At 50.8% G+C, this 17,634-nt stretch overlaps 1 protein-coding gene across 1 annotated transcript in view; it reads left to right on the plus strand.

The window, feature by feature from the left end:
* Positions 1 to 17,634, plus strand: part of LOC148218045 (uncharacterized) — a 93,963-nt gene that overhangs the window by 63,304 nt on the left and 13,025 nt on the right. The window contains exon 7 of the mRNA XM_088158039.1: positions 1,159 to 1,167. Within this exon, the coding sequence (XP_088014165.1) occupies positions 1,159 to 1,167 (9 nt within the window). The remainder of the gene's footprint in view (positions 1 to 1,158; positions 1,168 to 17,634) is intronic.

Genomic DNA, 17,634 nt, shown 5'->3' on the forward strand with positions numbered 1-17,634 from the left:
CCCCCACGCACCCACTTCTCCTCCTGGTACTCCCATAGCTCTAAGAACTCGCTCCAGTCAAAGGAATACCAGGAGAGATGGTATCACCAGAGAGGAGGGAGATAACGACACAAAGGCTCGCCTTTACCCCCTGAGGGAAGTGCCATTAGCAGGACAACAGGCTGGATTAATTGGATTTGTAAATGTTCCCTTGAACACAGGGGAAGTGAGAAACTTTAAAAAAGAAATGGGAAAACTATTAGAAGATCCTATAGGGGTATCAGAGAGACTAGATCAATTCCTCGGACCAAGTATGTATACTTGGATGGAATTACAATCTATATTAAGTATCCTATTCACCACGGAGGAACGGGAAATGATCAGACAGGCTGGAATGAGGGTATGGGACCAGGAGCATCAGATTGGACCTAGGGGAGACCAGAAATGGCCATTAAATAATCCTAACTGGGATAATAAAAATGATGTCCATCGCCAGAATATGATGGACTTAAGATGGATACTCGTTAAAGGTGTCCGAGAATCAGTTCCTAAAGGACAAAATATTAATAAAGCCTTTAGTGAACAAAAACAAAAAAAAAAGGACGAATCCCCAACTGAGTGGTTGGAGCGGCTGAGGAAAGATCTCCAAATGTACTCCGGGATAGACCCTGACACACAAGTGGGTCAGGCACTCCTCAAAACCCAAATTATTGCTCGATCATGGGGAGATATTAGAAAGAAATTAGAAAAGTTAGACAATTGGCAAGATCGGGGGTTACAAGAATTGCTAAGAGAAGCAGAAAGCAAAAGCTAAAATCTTTATAGCTGCAGTTCGTGAAACACAGAAAGAAACCCAGCAGAAAGGGGGAGGGAAACCACGAAAACCCCCACCAAAACAAGGAAATGAAGCAGGAAATAATTCACCAAGGCGAACCTGCTTTTACTGTAACAAGAAAGGTCAAATAAGGAAAAATTGTAAGGAACAGATACAGGATGAAAAAAAAAAGTTACAGGAAGATGAATAGGGGTGTCAGGGGCTGTATGTACTGGGGACCATACCATCTAAAGAGCCCTTGATAAAATTAAGGATCGGTCCCCAGGGAGAGGAGGTGGAATTTTAGTAGATACAGAAACCGAAAAATCCACAATTAAACACCTACCAAAAGGCTGTAAACCTAGTAGAGAGTGGTTGGAGCAAAAGATGAACCATTTCGGGTCCCTATTATTAAAAATGTGCAAATTGAGACCCAAATCAAAATTGAATTAAAAGATCTGCTGTTACAGCCAGAGGCAGAAAATAATTTATTGGGGAGGGATTTAATAATAGCATAGTATTTGAAAATTGAAGTATCCCAAGGGCAGCTTAAAATTTTTGCTTTAACCCAAAAGGACGAGGAGCAAATATGTCCTGAGGTGTGGTACACCCCTGGAGAAATAGGGAAGTTAAAAATGAAACCTATCAAAGTGAAAATCACTGATCCCGATTTGCCAATCCGAGTTCATCAATATCCAATATCTCTGGAAGGGAGACGGGGCCTTAAGCCTCTCATAGAAAACCTTTTTCAACAGGGGGCTTTGGAACCATGTATGTCCCCACATAATACTCCTATTCTGCCTGTCAGAAAGACAGACGGGAATTACAGATTGGTACAGGATTTGAGGGCTATAAATCAGCGAACTGTCATCAAATTTCCTGTAGCAGCAAACCCTTACACTCTCTTAAACCAGTTGTCCCCTGACTACACTTGGTATAGTGTAATAGATCTAAAAGATGCCTTCTGGGCATGCCCGTTAGAGGAAAGTAGCAGAGATTGCTTTGCCTTTGAATGGGAAGATCCTGATAAGGGCAGGAAACAACAACTGCGTTGGACACTATTGCCTCAGGGCTTTACAGAATCCCCTAATCTCTTTGGACAAGCCCTAAAAGAATTAATGCAATCTTTTGAGTCACCAGACCTTACAATATTGTTACAATATGTAGATGATCTATTAATAGCAGGAAAAGACGAGAAATCTACTAGAAATGGGACTATAAAACTTTTAAACTTTTTGGGACAATAGGGATTGAAGGTATCCAAAGCCAAATTACAGTTCACAGAACCAGAAGTAAAATATTTGGGACATTGGCTAAGTAAAGGGAAAAAGAAATTGGATCCTAATAGAATCTCTGGAATATTAAGTCTGGGACCTCCAAAAACTAAAAAAGAAGTGAGGAAAATTTTGGGATTGCTGGGATATTGTCGCCAATGGATAAAGGATTTAGTGAGAAAGTAAAATTTCTATATGAAAAACTTACCACTAATCGCCTAAAATGGACAGAAGAGGATGATAAGAGTTTTGAAAAGGTCAAACCTGCTTTAATTCAAGCCCCTGTACTCAGTCTCCCAGACTTGGAGAGACCATTTCAGTTATTTGTAAACACCTCTGATCAAACAGCATATGGGGTGCTCACCCAGGAATGGGCAGGCAGTCGAAAGCCAGTGGGATTTTATTCTAAACTGCTCGACCCTGTCAGTCGGGGTTGGCCCACATGCCTCCAGGCCCCAGTGGCCACAGCACTTTTAATTGAAGAAGCCCGAAAAATTACCTTTGGGGCACCCCTAGTGGTCCACACCCCTCATAACGTAAGGGGAATTCTGAATCAAAAAGCTGAGAAATGGTTAACTGATGCCCGAATATTAAAATATGAAGCTATTCTAATCACTTCCCCAGATTTGGAGCTAAAAACAACAACTCCTCAATTCCTGTACTGGGAACCAGGAGAAAATTTAGAATGTGATTGTGAAGACATTAGTCCTCAGGAAAAACAAACAATAAAGAAATTAAGGGCAGAACAGCATGAGAATTAATAGGTTTTACCAAATGGCAGGGAAATTTTACTCAAAACCCAGGCCAGTCAAATTATTGAGCAATTACATCAACGAATTCATTGGGGAGCCATGGTGCTAGCAGACACATTTTTAAAATCTTTTGGATGCATTAACATTTTTGATATTGCAAAGCAGAGCAGCCAGAGTTGTTTGACTTGTCAGAAAAGTAATAAAAAAGGTATGTGACAAGGTCCGTCAGGAGGACAGAAATCTGCTTACAGACCCCTTGAAAGAACAGAAATAGATTTTACAGAATTCCCAAAAATAGGAAGGTGGAAATATTTACTAGTAATAGTAGACCAATTAACCCACTGGGTAGAGGCACACCCTGCAGCTAGAGCCACATCACAAGTGGTAGCCAAAATATTGTTGGAACACATAATCCCAAGGTATGGCCTGGTTCGAGCAATAGACTCAGAGCAGGGGACGCACTTTACATCAAAGGTGCTGCAGTCACTGACCCCGGCACTGGGCATCAGCTGGGAGTATCACACACCTTGGCACCCTCAGAGTTCTGGGAGGGTTGAAAGGATGAATCAAACATTAAAACAACAGCTGTCAAAATTAATGATTGAGACTAAAATGCCATGGACAAAGTGCCTCCCACTAGCCCTGTCTAATATAGGAACAATGCCAAATTCAAGAACAGGGATTTCACCATATGAAATGCTGTATGGTATGCCTGACCCTAAAGGAGTACGCCTTGATCCGACCTTAGTTCAGGACCCTTCTCTTCAGAATTACATAACAACAATCAGCAAAAGCTTGGAAGAATTAAGAGAGAAGGGGATTTTAGCTCAAACTGTCGCTCTAGGATTTGCCATACATAAAATTAAGCCAGGACAACATGTGTTAATTAAAGTATGGAAAGAAGAAAATCTAGCTCCAAAATGGGAAGGACCGTATTTAGTTCTGTTAACGACTGAAACAGCTGTGAGGACAGCTGGAAAGGGATGGACACATGTGAGTAGAGTCTGCAGGTTGGGCAGTGACATCTGAGCCTGGAGACCTCAAAGGGCGAATTCAGAGCTCTCGATGTCGGCACCGGATCAATTTGTCTCGAAGGTCTCCCAGTCAGGACTGAAAGTCACCTGTCCTGAAGCCAGGTGTGATTGTAACCTGTTCACCAAAAAGAGGTGTCCATATTGTACTGAGCTGTGGTGGTCTCATCCCTATGGTGGGTATCCCCTATTAACATTATGTGTCATATGTAGAAGAAAGGAACAGAAGAAAACTGTTAAGGTGCTAAATACCCTATCAGCACGTGGAGAAATCGAAATTGATGATCATAACTGGTGGGAGTTATTTGAGAATGGAACAAGAGGAAAAAAGAAAGCCAGAGCAGAGGTATTGGCAAAAGAGTGTCAGAAGGGTTGTGTATACCGAGCTGTTACTGCTGTACCTTGTACTGGAATGTTAAAGCTAAAAGCTGGGACAAAATTAAGAAACACTACCAAAAGAGAAAGACAAAGTGGGAGAGCCCAGGACATATTCCCTGCTGCCGAGAAGATGAAACAAACCTCGGCTACTGGCAGCAACCCCGTAGGCCTTGAGGGAGGCAGAGGGATGAAAATGGTCATGGGAGTCATCCTATTGCTAATGATGATAAAAGGAAATAATGCTGATGCTTGTTCCAAGTGTTACCAGACAATTGGGTACGGGGATGCACGGTATCCACCCTTGCCTTCCACACACACATCAATTCGGCCTGCTGTAATAAACACATTATGCACTATTATGGAAAGAAGTGGCCACCAATTTGGGAAAAGGAGGGTGGGCTCCATCAGCATACCAAAGTTGCCCAGTAGGAGAGACACAGCTCTGCTTCACAAAAGAAGGTATGTGGGGATATTCAGATCAGTGAGGAGTGCAAGATCACTACAAGGAGGAATTGATTAAAAAAAAAAATAACTAAAATGTTCAAGGGAAAAAGGACAAACCATGGGGGAAGTTTTAACTTGTATAAGAAAATAAAACAACAACTCAGCAAACGGGACTTACCCACCTTGGGAAAAAATTTATTTGTAGAATTAATGAAAGAAATTACTACTGAACTTAACTCACTGTTGGATCTGTAGAGGAATGCAGATGACTGAACAATGGCCATGGAGGGGGGGAAGGATTAAGGCCAAAACAGTTGTTACAGTGGAATGAAACAGAAATATCGAGGGGGAGTGTGTGGGAAGTTTAATAATTCTGAATGCTGCTTAGAAATTGATGATAATGGTGAAGCAATTACTAAAATTACAGAAAAAAATAAAACGAATAGCCCATGTACCTGTACAAACCTGGAACTCTATGCTTAATAATAATTGGTGAAATAACCTGTTGGGGGGAGCTTGGTGGAAAAAATTAAGGTTTATATTAACATGTGCATTATTAGGACTACTGTTCATCCCTTGTCTTGTTCCATGCTTCATTCGACTAATCCAGTCAGTGGTTCAAGGAATGCAAGTTGCTACAATACCAATAGACCCTGAGAAGGCAACGAAATTAATGGCAGTAGATGTATTAAATCTAGTACAAGAAGTACTGACAAAATTTGAAACCAGAACGCGAATCAATGGGATAAAAAAAGAGAAGTGGGGAAATTGTGACAATTGATAAAAGATTCGTGTTAATCACAAAAGCATTGGGGTTTGTATAAACCAGAATACTAAGCTCTGAAATGAAGCATGGACACTAGATAAAGGAAATTATATGATAAAATAATTCTGTTTAAAATCACCTTGTTGTTATATTATGTTGTATTATCTTACATCACAATATGTCATGTTATGTTTTTCAAATAAGTTGTATCGGCTACCAGGTTGCAAAATCGGACTTCCCAAAAAGCCCTTCCTGCCTTTGTCTAATCAATACTGCCTATCCCAAAAACCGGACTCCCAGAACTTCTCTGGTGCTTATCTACAAGGACCGGATGGCTATCTGTGACTGATTATCACCCAAAGGCTTTGTGAATTTGTGTACAACGAGAACCCACAGTATAAGAAGAGGCTGCAAACCAAGGTTGGGTGGAGCGTGGAGTGGGCGGTGACCCCTCACGTTCCCCAGCGCTGCTTGCTCTTTCTATATCAAATAAAGCAATCTAAATTTTGCTGAATATCGAGACTTTTGTCTCTCATTTATAACAGGGTTCACCTTTTCCTCCTCCATGTGTAACGTCGTCTAGAGCACAGAGATCCCAGGAGCTGCTTCCTCCTGAGCCAGTGGCACTCCTGGCACTGGGCAGCGCAGGGCCCTGTGCCCCGTATATACCCCTGCAGGGCGGGGCTGTGCCATGTCACCAGGACAACAGAATGGCCAACAGCACCCAGGAACCCGATAGAACGGCCCTGTGTCACAAAGGGCCCAGCCCAGCAGCCCTTCAGCAGCCCAAGCCCCTGGAAGTGTCATGGAGCAGGTGCCCAGCAGGTGCTGGCTTTGCAGGCTGGGCTGTGCGGGGCCAGAGGAATTGGCCGGATGGACGCAGGCAGGGAGTTGTGGTCAGCGGCTCCATGGGCGGCTGCAGGCCGGGGATGAGGGGTGTCCCTCAGGGAGGGCTCTGCCTCGGCCCCGGGGGGGCCCAATGCGAGGGCGAGGGGCTGGGGGGGCCATGGGGGCGTTCGATCAATGGGGAGGGCCCGGGGAGTGCTGAGAAGGGGGTGGTGAGTGGGGGGGAGGGAGGGGTCCCATGGATTTGGGGGGAGTCTTGATGAGTGTGGGGGGAGTCCCATGGATTTTGGGGTCCTGGTGACGGGGGGACAGCGGTGAGTGGGGGGGTCCCATGGATGGGGGAGGGGCGGTGAGTGAGGGGGGGTCCTGGCGCCCTGGGGTGGTCCCAAGTATCCGGGGGGGTCCCAGCGCTTTGGGGCAGTCGGTGAAGGGGGGGCAGTGAATAGGGGGAGCCCCGGTAAATTGGGGGGGTCCCTGGTGATAACCGGAGGAGGAAGTGGGGGGAAAGGAGCGAGCCCCAAGGGACTCCCCCCGGTGCTGGGGACACCCCGGTGCCCCCCCCAGCGCACGGCCCCCCCCCATTCCCGTTCCTGTTCCCGGGAGAAGTCAAAGGGGAGGGGCGGAATCCCCGGGATGGGCAGGGGGGGCACAAAGGGGGGTCCGGGCCCTGTGCACCGGAGGGTGGTCGGTACACGAGGGGGGGGGGTCCAGTCCCGGTGCCCGAGGGGGCGTCCCGGTGCCCGGTGATTCGTGAGGGGGTGTCCGGTGATTCCTGGGGAGGTCTCCGGTGGTCCTGGTGCATGACGGGGGGGTCCCGGTGACTCATGGAGGGGTCTCCGGTGATCTCGGTGCCCGAGGCTGGCGATGTTTGAGCGGGGGTCCGGCGGTCCCGGTGCACGATGAGGGGGTGTCACTGCTCGATGGTGGGGGGGAGTCCCGGTGCACGGTGACGGTGCTGATTGATGGGGGAGTTCCTCTGGTGGTCCCGGTGCCCGGTGATTGATGGAGGGGGTCTCCGGCGATTCCTCGGGAAAGGGGGGGCGGTCCGGTGATGCCGGTGCACGAGGAGGGGAGAGAGGAAACTCGAGGGTCCTGAGGGGGTCCCGGTGCACGAGGACGGTTAAATTCGGGGGTCCTGGTGCTCGGAGGGGGGGTCGGTTCCTGGTGTGTGACACAGAGAGAGACCCCGGTGACACTGGGGACCCTGGCACGGGGCTGGTGACACTCAGGGGCTCCGGGTGGCACAGAGACTCTCCCCAAATTCTCTGGCACGAGGTCCTGGTGGCACGAGGGGCTATCGGTGATACGAGGAGCTGGTGGCACTCCAGGGGCTCCTGATGGCATAAGGAGCTGGGGGCACTTGAGGGGCTCTTGGTGACACAGGGCTCTCAGTGTCACTCGCAGGGCTCTCAGTAACACGAGGAGCCCCAAAATTCCTCTGGATGACACAAAGAGCCCCCCAAACTGGTCTGGGTGACACGAAGAGGCGGTGGCACGAGTGGAGCCCTTTGCAGGAGGATCTGTGGCACGAGGACCCCCAAAATTCCTCGAGCGAACCCCCCCGAAATCCTCACGAGGGACCCCCCACTCAGCGCGAGCTAAACCCCCCCCCCCTCCCCTCCTGCTCCTCACTCCGGGGGTCTCCGGGTGATCCCGCCCCAGATCCTCCCCTTTCCCCCTTTTCCCCCAGGACTGGGAAGGTCGGAGGGACTGAAGGGGGGGTGCAGGTGCGGGTTTTTTCAGGGGGGTCCCGGCGGCCCCCGGGGCGGGGTCAGTGCTCAGCAGCGGGGCCGCGCCGCTCGCACCCGTTGGCCGAGATCGGGGGGGGCGGGGGCGGCCCGGGGACCCCCCTGAACCCCCAAATCACACCCGGGTCTGCTGCTTTAATCCTGTACTCCCAGCGCTGATTTTTCTCCTTATTCAGTCTTTTGGCGTATTTTTATGCTAAAGTTTAATAAACCTATGAGACTTTAAAAAACCCCAAAAACAACAGCGTCGTTTGTCATAATGCTTTATTATATTTTGTTAAGGTTTCAGAAACCATTAACATTTTAAAAAGTGAGCGTCGTTTCTGCACTGCCGGGGTAGGAGGGGCAGAGGGAAGGAGGGAGGGGTAGCGGAAAGCTGGTTTAAAGGGTCTTCATTTGTTCTCGTTACACTCCTCTGAGTTTTTCGAGTTTTCTGCCAGAAATCTCTCCCCTCCTCCCGCACTCATCCCCAGGGGTTTGGAGAAGTTTTCCCATTCTGGAGGAAATCAAAGCCATGCATTGATATTCCTAATTACGGTTAGGAGAAGTGAGACTCCAGGGCTTCCCGCTGAGCCACAGCCACCGAACACGCAGGGCTGGGAAAGGCGTTATCAGAGGCCAGTATCAGAGATGCTGGCTGGGGACCAAGATCCCTCCCCTGACTGGGCTCCTCTGTTTGCCCAATTAGCTCCCAGTGGTGTCTGGGGACAAACACCCACTCCCCATATCCCTGGGGATGGGCACATCCTGCTCTGGGCCACTGCTGGCCTTGGATCAGGGCATTGCAGAGACCCTGTGTGGGGACAAGGACCTTGGGGAGCTGCAGCCAAGTCCCAGTGAGGGACAGAGCTGGAATGGGAGCCTGGTTGGGATGGGGTCCCTGGCACTCCCCGTGTGTGGCAGCTGTGCAGAGCAGGACCCAGGTGCTCTGGGTGGGACAGGCTCAGCCCCAGGGCAGGGGACATTCCTGTCTGGACTCTGCTCTGGGGCTGGAAATGGGACTGGTTTGGGGTATGCAGGAAAAGGGAAATGGAGTGGTCTGGCTGTGGGAACAAGCACACCTGAGGCATTGCCCAAGCCTCAGCCTTGTCTTCAGGTGATCAGCATTGCCCAGTGTTCCCAGGGTCTCCAGTGACTGCAGATCCCAATCACCCGCCAACCCTTGACTTCAAGTTTTCCCACATTCCTGTTTTCCCCAATTCCTGATGTCCCAGGAAGAGGAGTCAGTGCCCACTGCTGTTTCCTCAAAGTGCCACAGCAGGAATAGGGGCAATTCTGCTCGGATCCAGCAGGTTTTGGGATGGGGTCAGCTCTGGGCTGTCCCACGGGGAAAGCTCTGGGAGCAAACAGGCAGCGGGGGAATCACAGCCATGGACAGGCTCAGGAACCACTTCTCAGGGGATTTTCACTTCTTGGATGCCCAAGATGTCTGAATGTCTTCCTGGTGCTTCAGGCCCTGGGTAAACAGGGCTTATCAGAGATTCTGACAGGACCAACATCCCTCCCCTGACTGGGCCCCTCTGTTTGCCCAATTAGCTCCCAATGGCTGCTCTAGGAGAAGTGCCAACTTCCCCATGTTCCTTGGGATGGGCACATCCTGCTCAGGGCCAGTGCTGGCCTGGGCACAAGGCCAGGGCATTGCAGAGACCCTGTATGGGGACAAGGGCCTTGGGGAGCTGTGGGCAAGTCCCAGGCAGGGACAGAGCTGGAGTGGGAGCCTTGTTGGGGATGGGGTCGCTGGCACCCCCCATGAGTGGCAGCTGTGCAGAGCAGGAACAAGGAGCTCTGGGAGGGTTTATTGGCTGCAGGTGTGACAGGATGAGGATCTTCCCCAGAGCAGGGGATATTCCCACCTGGGCTCCACCCTGGGGCTGAAGATGGGACCAGTTTGGGTCATGCAGGGAAAGGGTAATAATGGGGTGGTGTGGATGTGGGAAGTGCCACACCTGAGCAATTCCTCAAGCTTCAGCCTTGTCTTGAGGTGATCATCATTTCCCAGTTCTCTCCAGTGTCTCCAGTGCCTGGAGATCCAAATCACCTGGCTATTTCCCAGGTTCATGACACCTCTGTCCTATCATATCCCAATTTTCCAATATTCCGGAGTCTCGTTGTCCCCAGAAGAGGGGGTCAGTCCATCTCCTGTTTCCCCGTGGGGCAGGAGGATGAACAGTGACGATTCTGCTCAGACCCACAGGGTGAGTGCCTGGGGTCAGCTCTGGGGTGTCTGGAAGGAAAAACCCTTGGAGAGGAGGGGTACCGGGAGATGGGGGGTGTGGGGCTGGGGGCTGTTGGAGGATGGATTGTGTTGGAGTGGGGGTGTCCCCACAGGGTCCCCAGCTGCCTTTGGATCCCTGCCTGCCCCCCTCGGCCCCCCGGGTGCCCGGTCCCCTCCAGGGGCAGCTGCCCCGTGCAGGAAGCTGCAGGGATGCGGGGAGCGGGGCTGGATCCGTGCCACAGCCGGGATGGACTCTGTGCCAGGGCTGGGCTTGTGGCCAGGGCTGGGGGCTGTGCCAAGCCGGGCTTTGGCCTGGGGGCTGTCAGGGAGGGCGCAGGGAGGAGTCCCGGCAGGGATAAAGGTGCTCCTGCCCTGCTGCAGCCTCAGCCAGCGCTGCCCAGGGCGAGAGGAAGATGAAGGTGGCTGTGCTCAGCGTGGCCCTGCTCTTCTCCATCCTGCTGTGCCCCCCGGCACAGGCCAAGGTGAGGCACCAGCCAAACCTGCCCTTTGTCCCCTCCCGTCCCACCCTTTGGGTTTCTTCAGGAATTCCGTCCCTGCTCCCTCCTCTGTGTCCTCTCCAGGGTCCTCAAACGCCTCCCACTGACCATTCCCGAGGCCTTTCCTTCCATGTCCTCCCCGCCTCCCCAATCCTTTGCTTTTCTTCCTGGCCACTGCAGCGGGGTCCCCTTCAAGAATTCCCTGACTCCCTCCCCCCTTCCCAAATCCTCTCTCGGTCCTGTCGCTTTTGTCCCCACCCATCCTCGTTCTTCTGTCCCCACCCAGCCCCTCCCTTGCATTCCCATGTCCCTACCCTGCAATTCCTTTCTCCTCCCCTGTACCTCACACCGAGCCCCTTCCCCAGACCCAGCCCAGTCCCTTGGGCCCTCCATTGACCCCAGTTCAGTGTCTTTGGCTCTCCCCCCACCTCAAACAGATCTCCTTGGAAGCCCTGAATTCCCACCCCATCACCTCCATCCTGCTCCCTGTCCCCCCACAGCCCCACTGGATCTAATCCAGGCCAAACTTTTGTTCTTGATTCCCAGGCGCTCCTGGAAGGAACCCAAGATGATCTGCGGGAGGTGAGTGGGGTGCTGGGATTGGAGGGCATTCCCTCTGGGAATTTGGGGACAGTTGTGTCCCCCCATCCTTTGCTGGCACCGGGGCCATCCCAGTTCCCAGCGAGGTCTCCTGGTCTCTCTGCAGATTGATGTAGACGATGTCGTGATCCTGGAGACGCCTCTGGTGGGTACCACGAGTTCTGGCAGTGTCAGACCCTCCCCTTGCATGGCCACCACACCCCAGACCATCCCAGTTTGTCCCAGCACAGCCCAGTGAACCCCTACTGACACCCCAGACAACTCCCCTGCCCCACAGATCCCCCCCAGAGCACCCCTTTCCCAGGCCCCATTGCATTCCCATCCCTGTTCCCCCAGCACCCCCCTGGGTGACCCAGGACGCAGCCCCTGCCCCAGCTGTGCCTCTTGGCAGGACCCCAGGGCTTCTGGGCAGGAGCACAACAATTTCTGCCCCCCATTTCCCCCCACAGGCCCCTTCCCCAATGACCCCTGTGCTTTCCCCCACCTCCCAGTGCAGCCCAGTGTCCCCAGTGTGTCTCTAATGCTGTGTTTGTCCCCAGCCCCCTCTTGTTGAGAAGCTGGAGGCTGTTCTGCGGCAGAAGCGCCTGGCTGCCTCTCTGGGTGCCTAGGTGAGCCGTGCCTGCAGGGAGAGGGGTGGGGACAGGGCCCCTCTCATTTCCCAGTGGGCACCAGAGGTCACCTTCTGGGTTTTGATTTTTAGGATTGCAAGCTGTGGGGACACCATTGTCCTGATCCCCTCTGGTGGCATGAGGAGATGATCATCCCTGGAGGAACCCCCTGAACCCTTTGAGCCCAGGGCCATTCCCCCTGAATAATCAATAAACACTTTGAGCAAAGCTTTGCTCTGTGTCCGTGTGTATTTTACAAACAAAAACCGCCCAAATCTCCAAGAGGTTTCCCCCAGAGGTGTTGTCTTGTCCATGTGTCCATCTGCACATCCTGTCACTCTGTCACTGTCACCTCCCCACATCTCTGACCCTGCTGGCACCTCCCAGATTGGCACTGAACTCCTCCCTCCCACTCCCCACCATCAGGAATGACCACGGGAGGGAGCTCAGACCAGGAGCACCCAGGCCAGGCATGGATAAGGAGCACCTGGCAGAGGCAGGGAGAATCCCCCATTCCAGGGGGTTGTGGAGTGCAAGGGGGGCACCTGTGTCCCCTCCCAGCCCCAGGGCTACAAACCAGGGAGGAGATTCCTCTGCTGTCTCAGCTCAATCCCTTCCCTCTGGCCAAGTCTCCAGCTGCAGCACAACCTCTAGAGGAGACTTTCCACAAGGAAGACAGAAGGAAGGAATTGTTTTTTCCCTCTCCCTCATCCCTCCCCCTCGTGCTGATTTTCTTGTCATCTCTTATCAAAACCAACAGAAAAGCGTCTGCAATGAGGTGTTTCTGAGGGTGAGTTCCTAAACAAGGCCAAAGGAAGGATTTCAGCCAGGGCAAAAGTGAGAAACGTGGGATTTGGTCAGGTAGTTTAAAACATGACAATTTCTAAACACTGGAAATCCAGAGGCTACTAAAGCAGAGTTTGCAGTTGGAATGGTCCATTATCCATTATCCTCCCTCTTTCCACTGCTCATTTGTCACATCCCAACTCCAGAGGAGCAGATTACGGAAAGCAGACCTGCAGGGAGTGGAGGAGGCTTAAACCCAGAGAGAGGAAGAAAGGGTGAAACCAGGAGAGAAAATAATTCCAGTTGTTTCCTTGATCATAACTGTTGGAATCCTGGACACCGAGAGTTTTAGACTTTCTTTGCTGACAGATACTGACCCACAAGAAAATACAGGTTTTGATCTGAGGCTTTGGAGAAGGCTTCCGAAATTGAATGATAGAACTGGCATCACTGGTATGAAGTTTAAATAAAAGTGTCTAATATCACATGGTGGAAATTTTTGAATTTTGGGTTTTAGAATATAGTAATATGTAGAAGGCAAGATGGAGGTTTTAGGGAGGAGGTTTCTTTCTTCTTCACCTTCTTCTCATGGGTCTAGGTGGGATCTTGTTTAATTGGATTGGAAATTCCGCATTGCAGGTCACAGGTGATTGGTTATTGGGTTAAAAGTAAAAATAATTTAGATGTGTGTTCTAACTGGACAGTTAGGCATTAAAAGGCCTTATAAAGATAGAGATACATCACCATTTTTAGCTTGTTAGCTAGGAGTGCTGTAGAACTCACTGTAATATAGATAAGAACAAACATCGGAGTCAAAACACGAAATACTGTCTCTCAAGCTTTTAATCCTGACTCTGGCAGAGGAGAAAAAAGAAGAGAAAACACGATAATAACAACCAGAAATAGCTCTGCACTCTGTGTGCAATATTCAGATGATGAGGCACGTTGTTAATTTTTAATGCCAAATGTCAGTACTTAGGAATTTTTTCCTGGATTAGAACAAACCACAGGCCAATAGCTAACCCAGTTTGGCTCCTGTATCAGAAATCATTAAACCAAGATGTGTTTCCCTGCAGTAGAGAAGGCCGTTTGATTCCTTTTGTTCTGCTTTTGTCCTGATTTCATGACTTCAGATGAACTGGAAGGGTCCTGGCACCACAGAATGTGGCTGCAGTGACAAGAATCAAAGCCCCAAGTCACCATTAAATGCACTCGATCCACAGCTCCCATGGCCCAGCAGCAATTCCTGCCTCTGCCCCCTGCTCTGGGTCAGCCTGACGGGCTCGGCTCTGGTGTGCAGGGCTGGCTCCTGCAGGACACAGCGCTCGGAGCCGCTCTGTGTCCCGCAGCTTCGGCATCTCCGGCGCCGCTCCATTCCCGCTCCGCCGCCGTTCCCTTCGGCATCTCCAGCACTGCTCCCAGAACAGCTGCCAGGCCTGTTCCACTCTTTATCCACCCATTTGCCATTGATGCTCCATTGAATCACGGAATCACAGAATTGAGGTTGGAAAAGACCTTTGAGATCATCCAGTCCAACCAATGACCCAACACCACCTTGTCACCAGCCCATGGCACTGAGTGCCACATCCAGTCTTTCCTTAAACACTTCCAGGGATGGTGACTGTTGGATCCCAGAAACCTGGGACTTTTGAACTTTTTGTACTTTCTGATACTGACCCTCAGGAAAACACTGCTTTTGACTTGAGGCCTTGGAGAAGGCTTCCAAATTTGAATGATAGAGTTGGAGTCATGGGTTTGCTATTGGAATGAAAGTGTGTGATTCCACTTGGTGAAGGGTTTGGAATTTGGGGTTTTTAGAATATAGTAAGGAGTATGGAACAAAGATGGAAGGTTTTAAGTGTTGTCTCTTTCTGTCTTCTTCTTCCTTCTTCTTCATGGTTTCAGGTTGTACTTTCTGTTTGGACAGTTAATGCTGCACAGTGGGTCACAGGAGTTTGGTTATTGAGTGAAAAGTATAAATAACATAGGTGTTAGTTCTTTATTGAACTTTTTAAATTTGAAAAACCTTGTAACTAGCTTGATACGCCTCCATTTTGCTGGCTTTTAGCTGGTGGCTAGACATGTTGCAGAACTCTCTGTACTTTAAATAAATTTATTAAACAACCAAGCCCAAACTCGAGAAAATTCACCTCCTTCGTGTTTTTAATCCTGACTCTGAGTAAAAACAAAAGAAAATGAAGACAAGGCACTAATTAGGTGGTGCAGTTACCCCATTTACAAGTGACTCCATCACTTCCCTGGGCAGCCCATTCCAATGCCCATCATCTTTTCTGTGAATAAATTCTTTCTAATGTTCAGGATAAACCTTCCTTTGGTGCAGTTAAGGCTGTGTCCTCTTGTCCTGTCCCTGTTCCCTACGAGAAGACCCCGACCCCCACCAGGCTGCACCCTCCTGTCAGGGAGTTGTAGAGAGTGATGAGGTCTCCCCTGAGCCTCCTCTTCCCCAGGATAAACATTCCCAGCTCCCTCAGCTGCTCCTCACAGGACTTGTGTTCCACAGCTTCTCCCCTGTTGTTCCACAGCCACTGCTCCTGTTCCAGTGCAGCTGCAACCCCTCCAGTGGTGCTGCTCCCACTCCAGTGCTGCTCGTCTGTGACAATGAGGGGACAGGTGGAACTGTGGGACCATTGTGTCACTGATGAGACAAACGGAATCCTGGGGCCATTGTGACATTGAGGACACACATGACACTTTGGGGCCATTGTGACATTGAGGGGACATATGGAACCCTGATGCCATTGTGACATGAGGGGACATGGAACTCTGGGGCCACTGTGCCACGGCAGAGCCTCCTGGAAGAGTGGGGCCATTGCAACACTGAGGGGACACGTGGTACTGTGTGGATATTGTGTCACTGTGAGGACACATGAAAGCCTGGGGCCGTTGTGTCACTGAGGGGAAACATGGAACCATGATGCCATTGTGACACATGAAAACCTGAGGCCATTGTGACATGAGGGGAAACATGGAACTGTTGGGCCATTGTGACATGGCAGGGTCTCTTGGAGCATGGGACCATGGTGACACTGAGAGGACACATGGAACTGTGGGGACACTGTAATTCTGAGGGGATTCATGGAACCCTTGAGCCATTGTGACATTGAGGAGATACATGGAACTGTGGGGACATTGTGACATTAGGGGGACACCGGGAACTCTGGGGCCATTGTGACACAGAGGGGACATATGGAACCGTCGGGTCACTGCGACACCTCAGGGCCTCCTGGAACCGTGGGGCCATTGTGACACTGCAGGGACTCTTGGAACTGTGGGGCCATTGGGACACTCAGGAGACACATGGAACCGTGGGGCTATTGTGACATTGAGGGCACACATGGAACCCTGGGGCCAATTTGACACTCAGGGACACATGAAACCGTGCGGATATTGTGACACTGAGGGGACACATGAAAGCCTGGGGCCATTGTGTCACTGAGGGGAAACATGGAACCCTGAGGCCATTGTGACATGAGGGGACACATACAACCATTTGACCATTGTGATACAGGAGGGGCTCTTGGAACTGTTGGACCATGATGACACTGAGGGGACACATGGAACCGTGGGGCCATTGTGAAACTGCAGGACCTCCCAGATCCGTGGGGCCATTGTGACACTGGTGGACACATGAAAGCCTGGGACCATTGTGTCACTGAGGGGGAACATGGAATCCTGAGGCCAGTGTCATACTCAGGAAACAAATGGAACCCTGAGGCCATTGTGACAGGAGGGATCACGTGGAACCATTGGGCCATTGTGACATGGCAGGGTCTCTTTGAACCGTGGGACCATGGTGATACTGAGCGGATACATGGAACCCTGGGCCATTGTGACACTAATGGGACACGTGGAACTGTGGGGCCCTTGTGACGCTGAGGGGAGACATGGAACCATGGGGCCATTATGATATACAGGGTACACATGGAACTGTGAGATATTGTGATACCTCAGGGCCTTTTGGAAGTGTGGGACCATTGTGCCACTGAGGAGACACATGGGACAATGAGGCAATTGTGACATTGAGGGGACTTATGGATCCCTGAGGCCACTGTGACACTTAAGGGACACATGGAACCGTGTGGACTTTGTGACATTGAGGGGACACATGGAACCCTGGAGCCATTATGACATTGAGGGGACACATGGAACCCTGGGGCCATTGTGACACTCAGGAGACATATGGAACTGTGTGGACACTGTGACACTCCAGTGTCTTGTGGAATCCAGAGGCCCCTGTGATTCTGCGGGTCCTCATGGAACCAAGGATCCATTGTGATCCCACAAGGCCTTGTCATTCTCTGTGACTTCATGGAACTGAGGGGACGCTGTGACACTGTGGAGTCTCTTGAATCCAAGAATCCACTGTGACACTTTCAGGATTTGGGGAAATAAAGTGACTCTGACACTTTGGAGTCTTTTGGAATCCAGAGGCCCTTCTAATTCTGCGGGGCCTCATGGGACCAAGAATCCTTTGTGATATTTTGTGGCTTCAGGGAAAGAAAGGGATCCTGTGACATTGTGGGGTCTCATGGAATCCAGAGGCCCCTGTGGTTCTGCGGGGATTTTTGGAACCAAGGGGCCATTGTGATGCCTCAGGGCCTTATGGCGTCCAGAGATTATCGTGACATTTTGGGGTCTCCTGGAATGAAGGATCCATTTTGACTTTACAGGGCCTCATGGAGCCAAGGGTGACAACACGAGACCTCACAACAGAAAGGGGGTCCCTCTGTGCTGGTTTTGCACATTTGACATTTTGTGAGGAGGGAAGAAGTCACCACAGAAATGATTTTTTTTGACAGAAGCTGCTAAGAGCTTCCTCCATGTCTGACAAAATCTAATCAGTGATTAGTTTTGAGAACTGACAACCTGTTAAAC

The sequence above is a fragment of the Sturnus vulgaris genome, unplaced genomic scaffold, assembly GCF_052056855.1.
Source record: "Sturnus vulgaris isolate bStuVul1 unplaced genomic scaffold, bStuVul1.hap1 Scaffold_195, whole genome shotgun sequence".
In the NCBI taxonomy this organism is placed as follows: Eukaryota; Metazoa; Chordata; class Aves; order Passeriformes; family Sturnidae; genus Sturnus; species Sturnus vulgaris.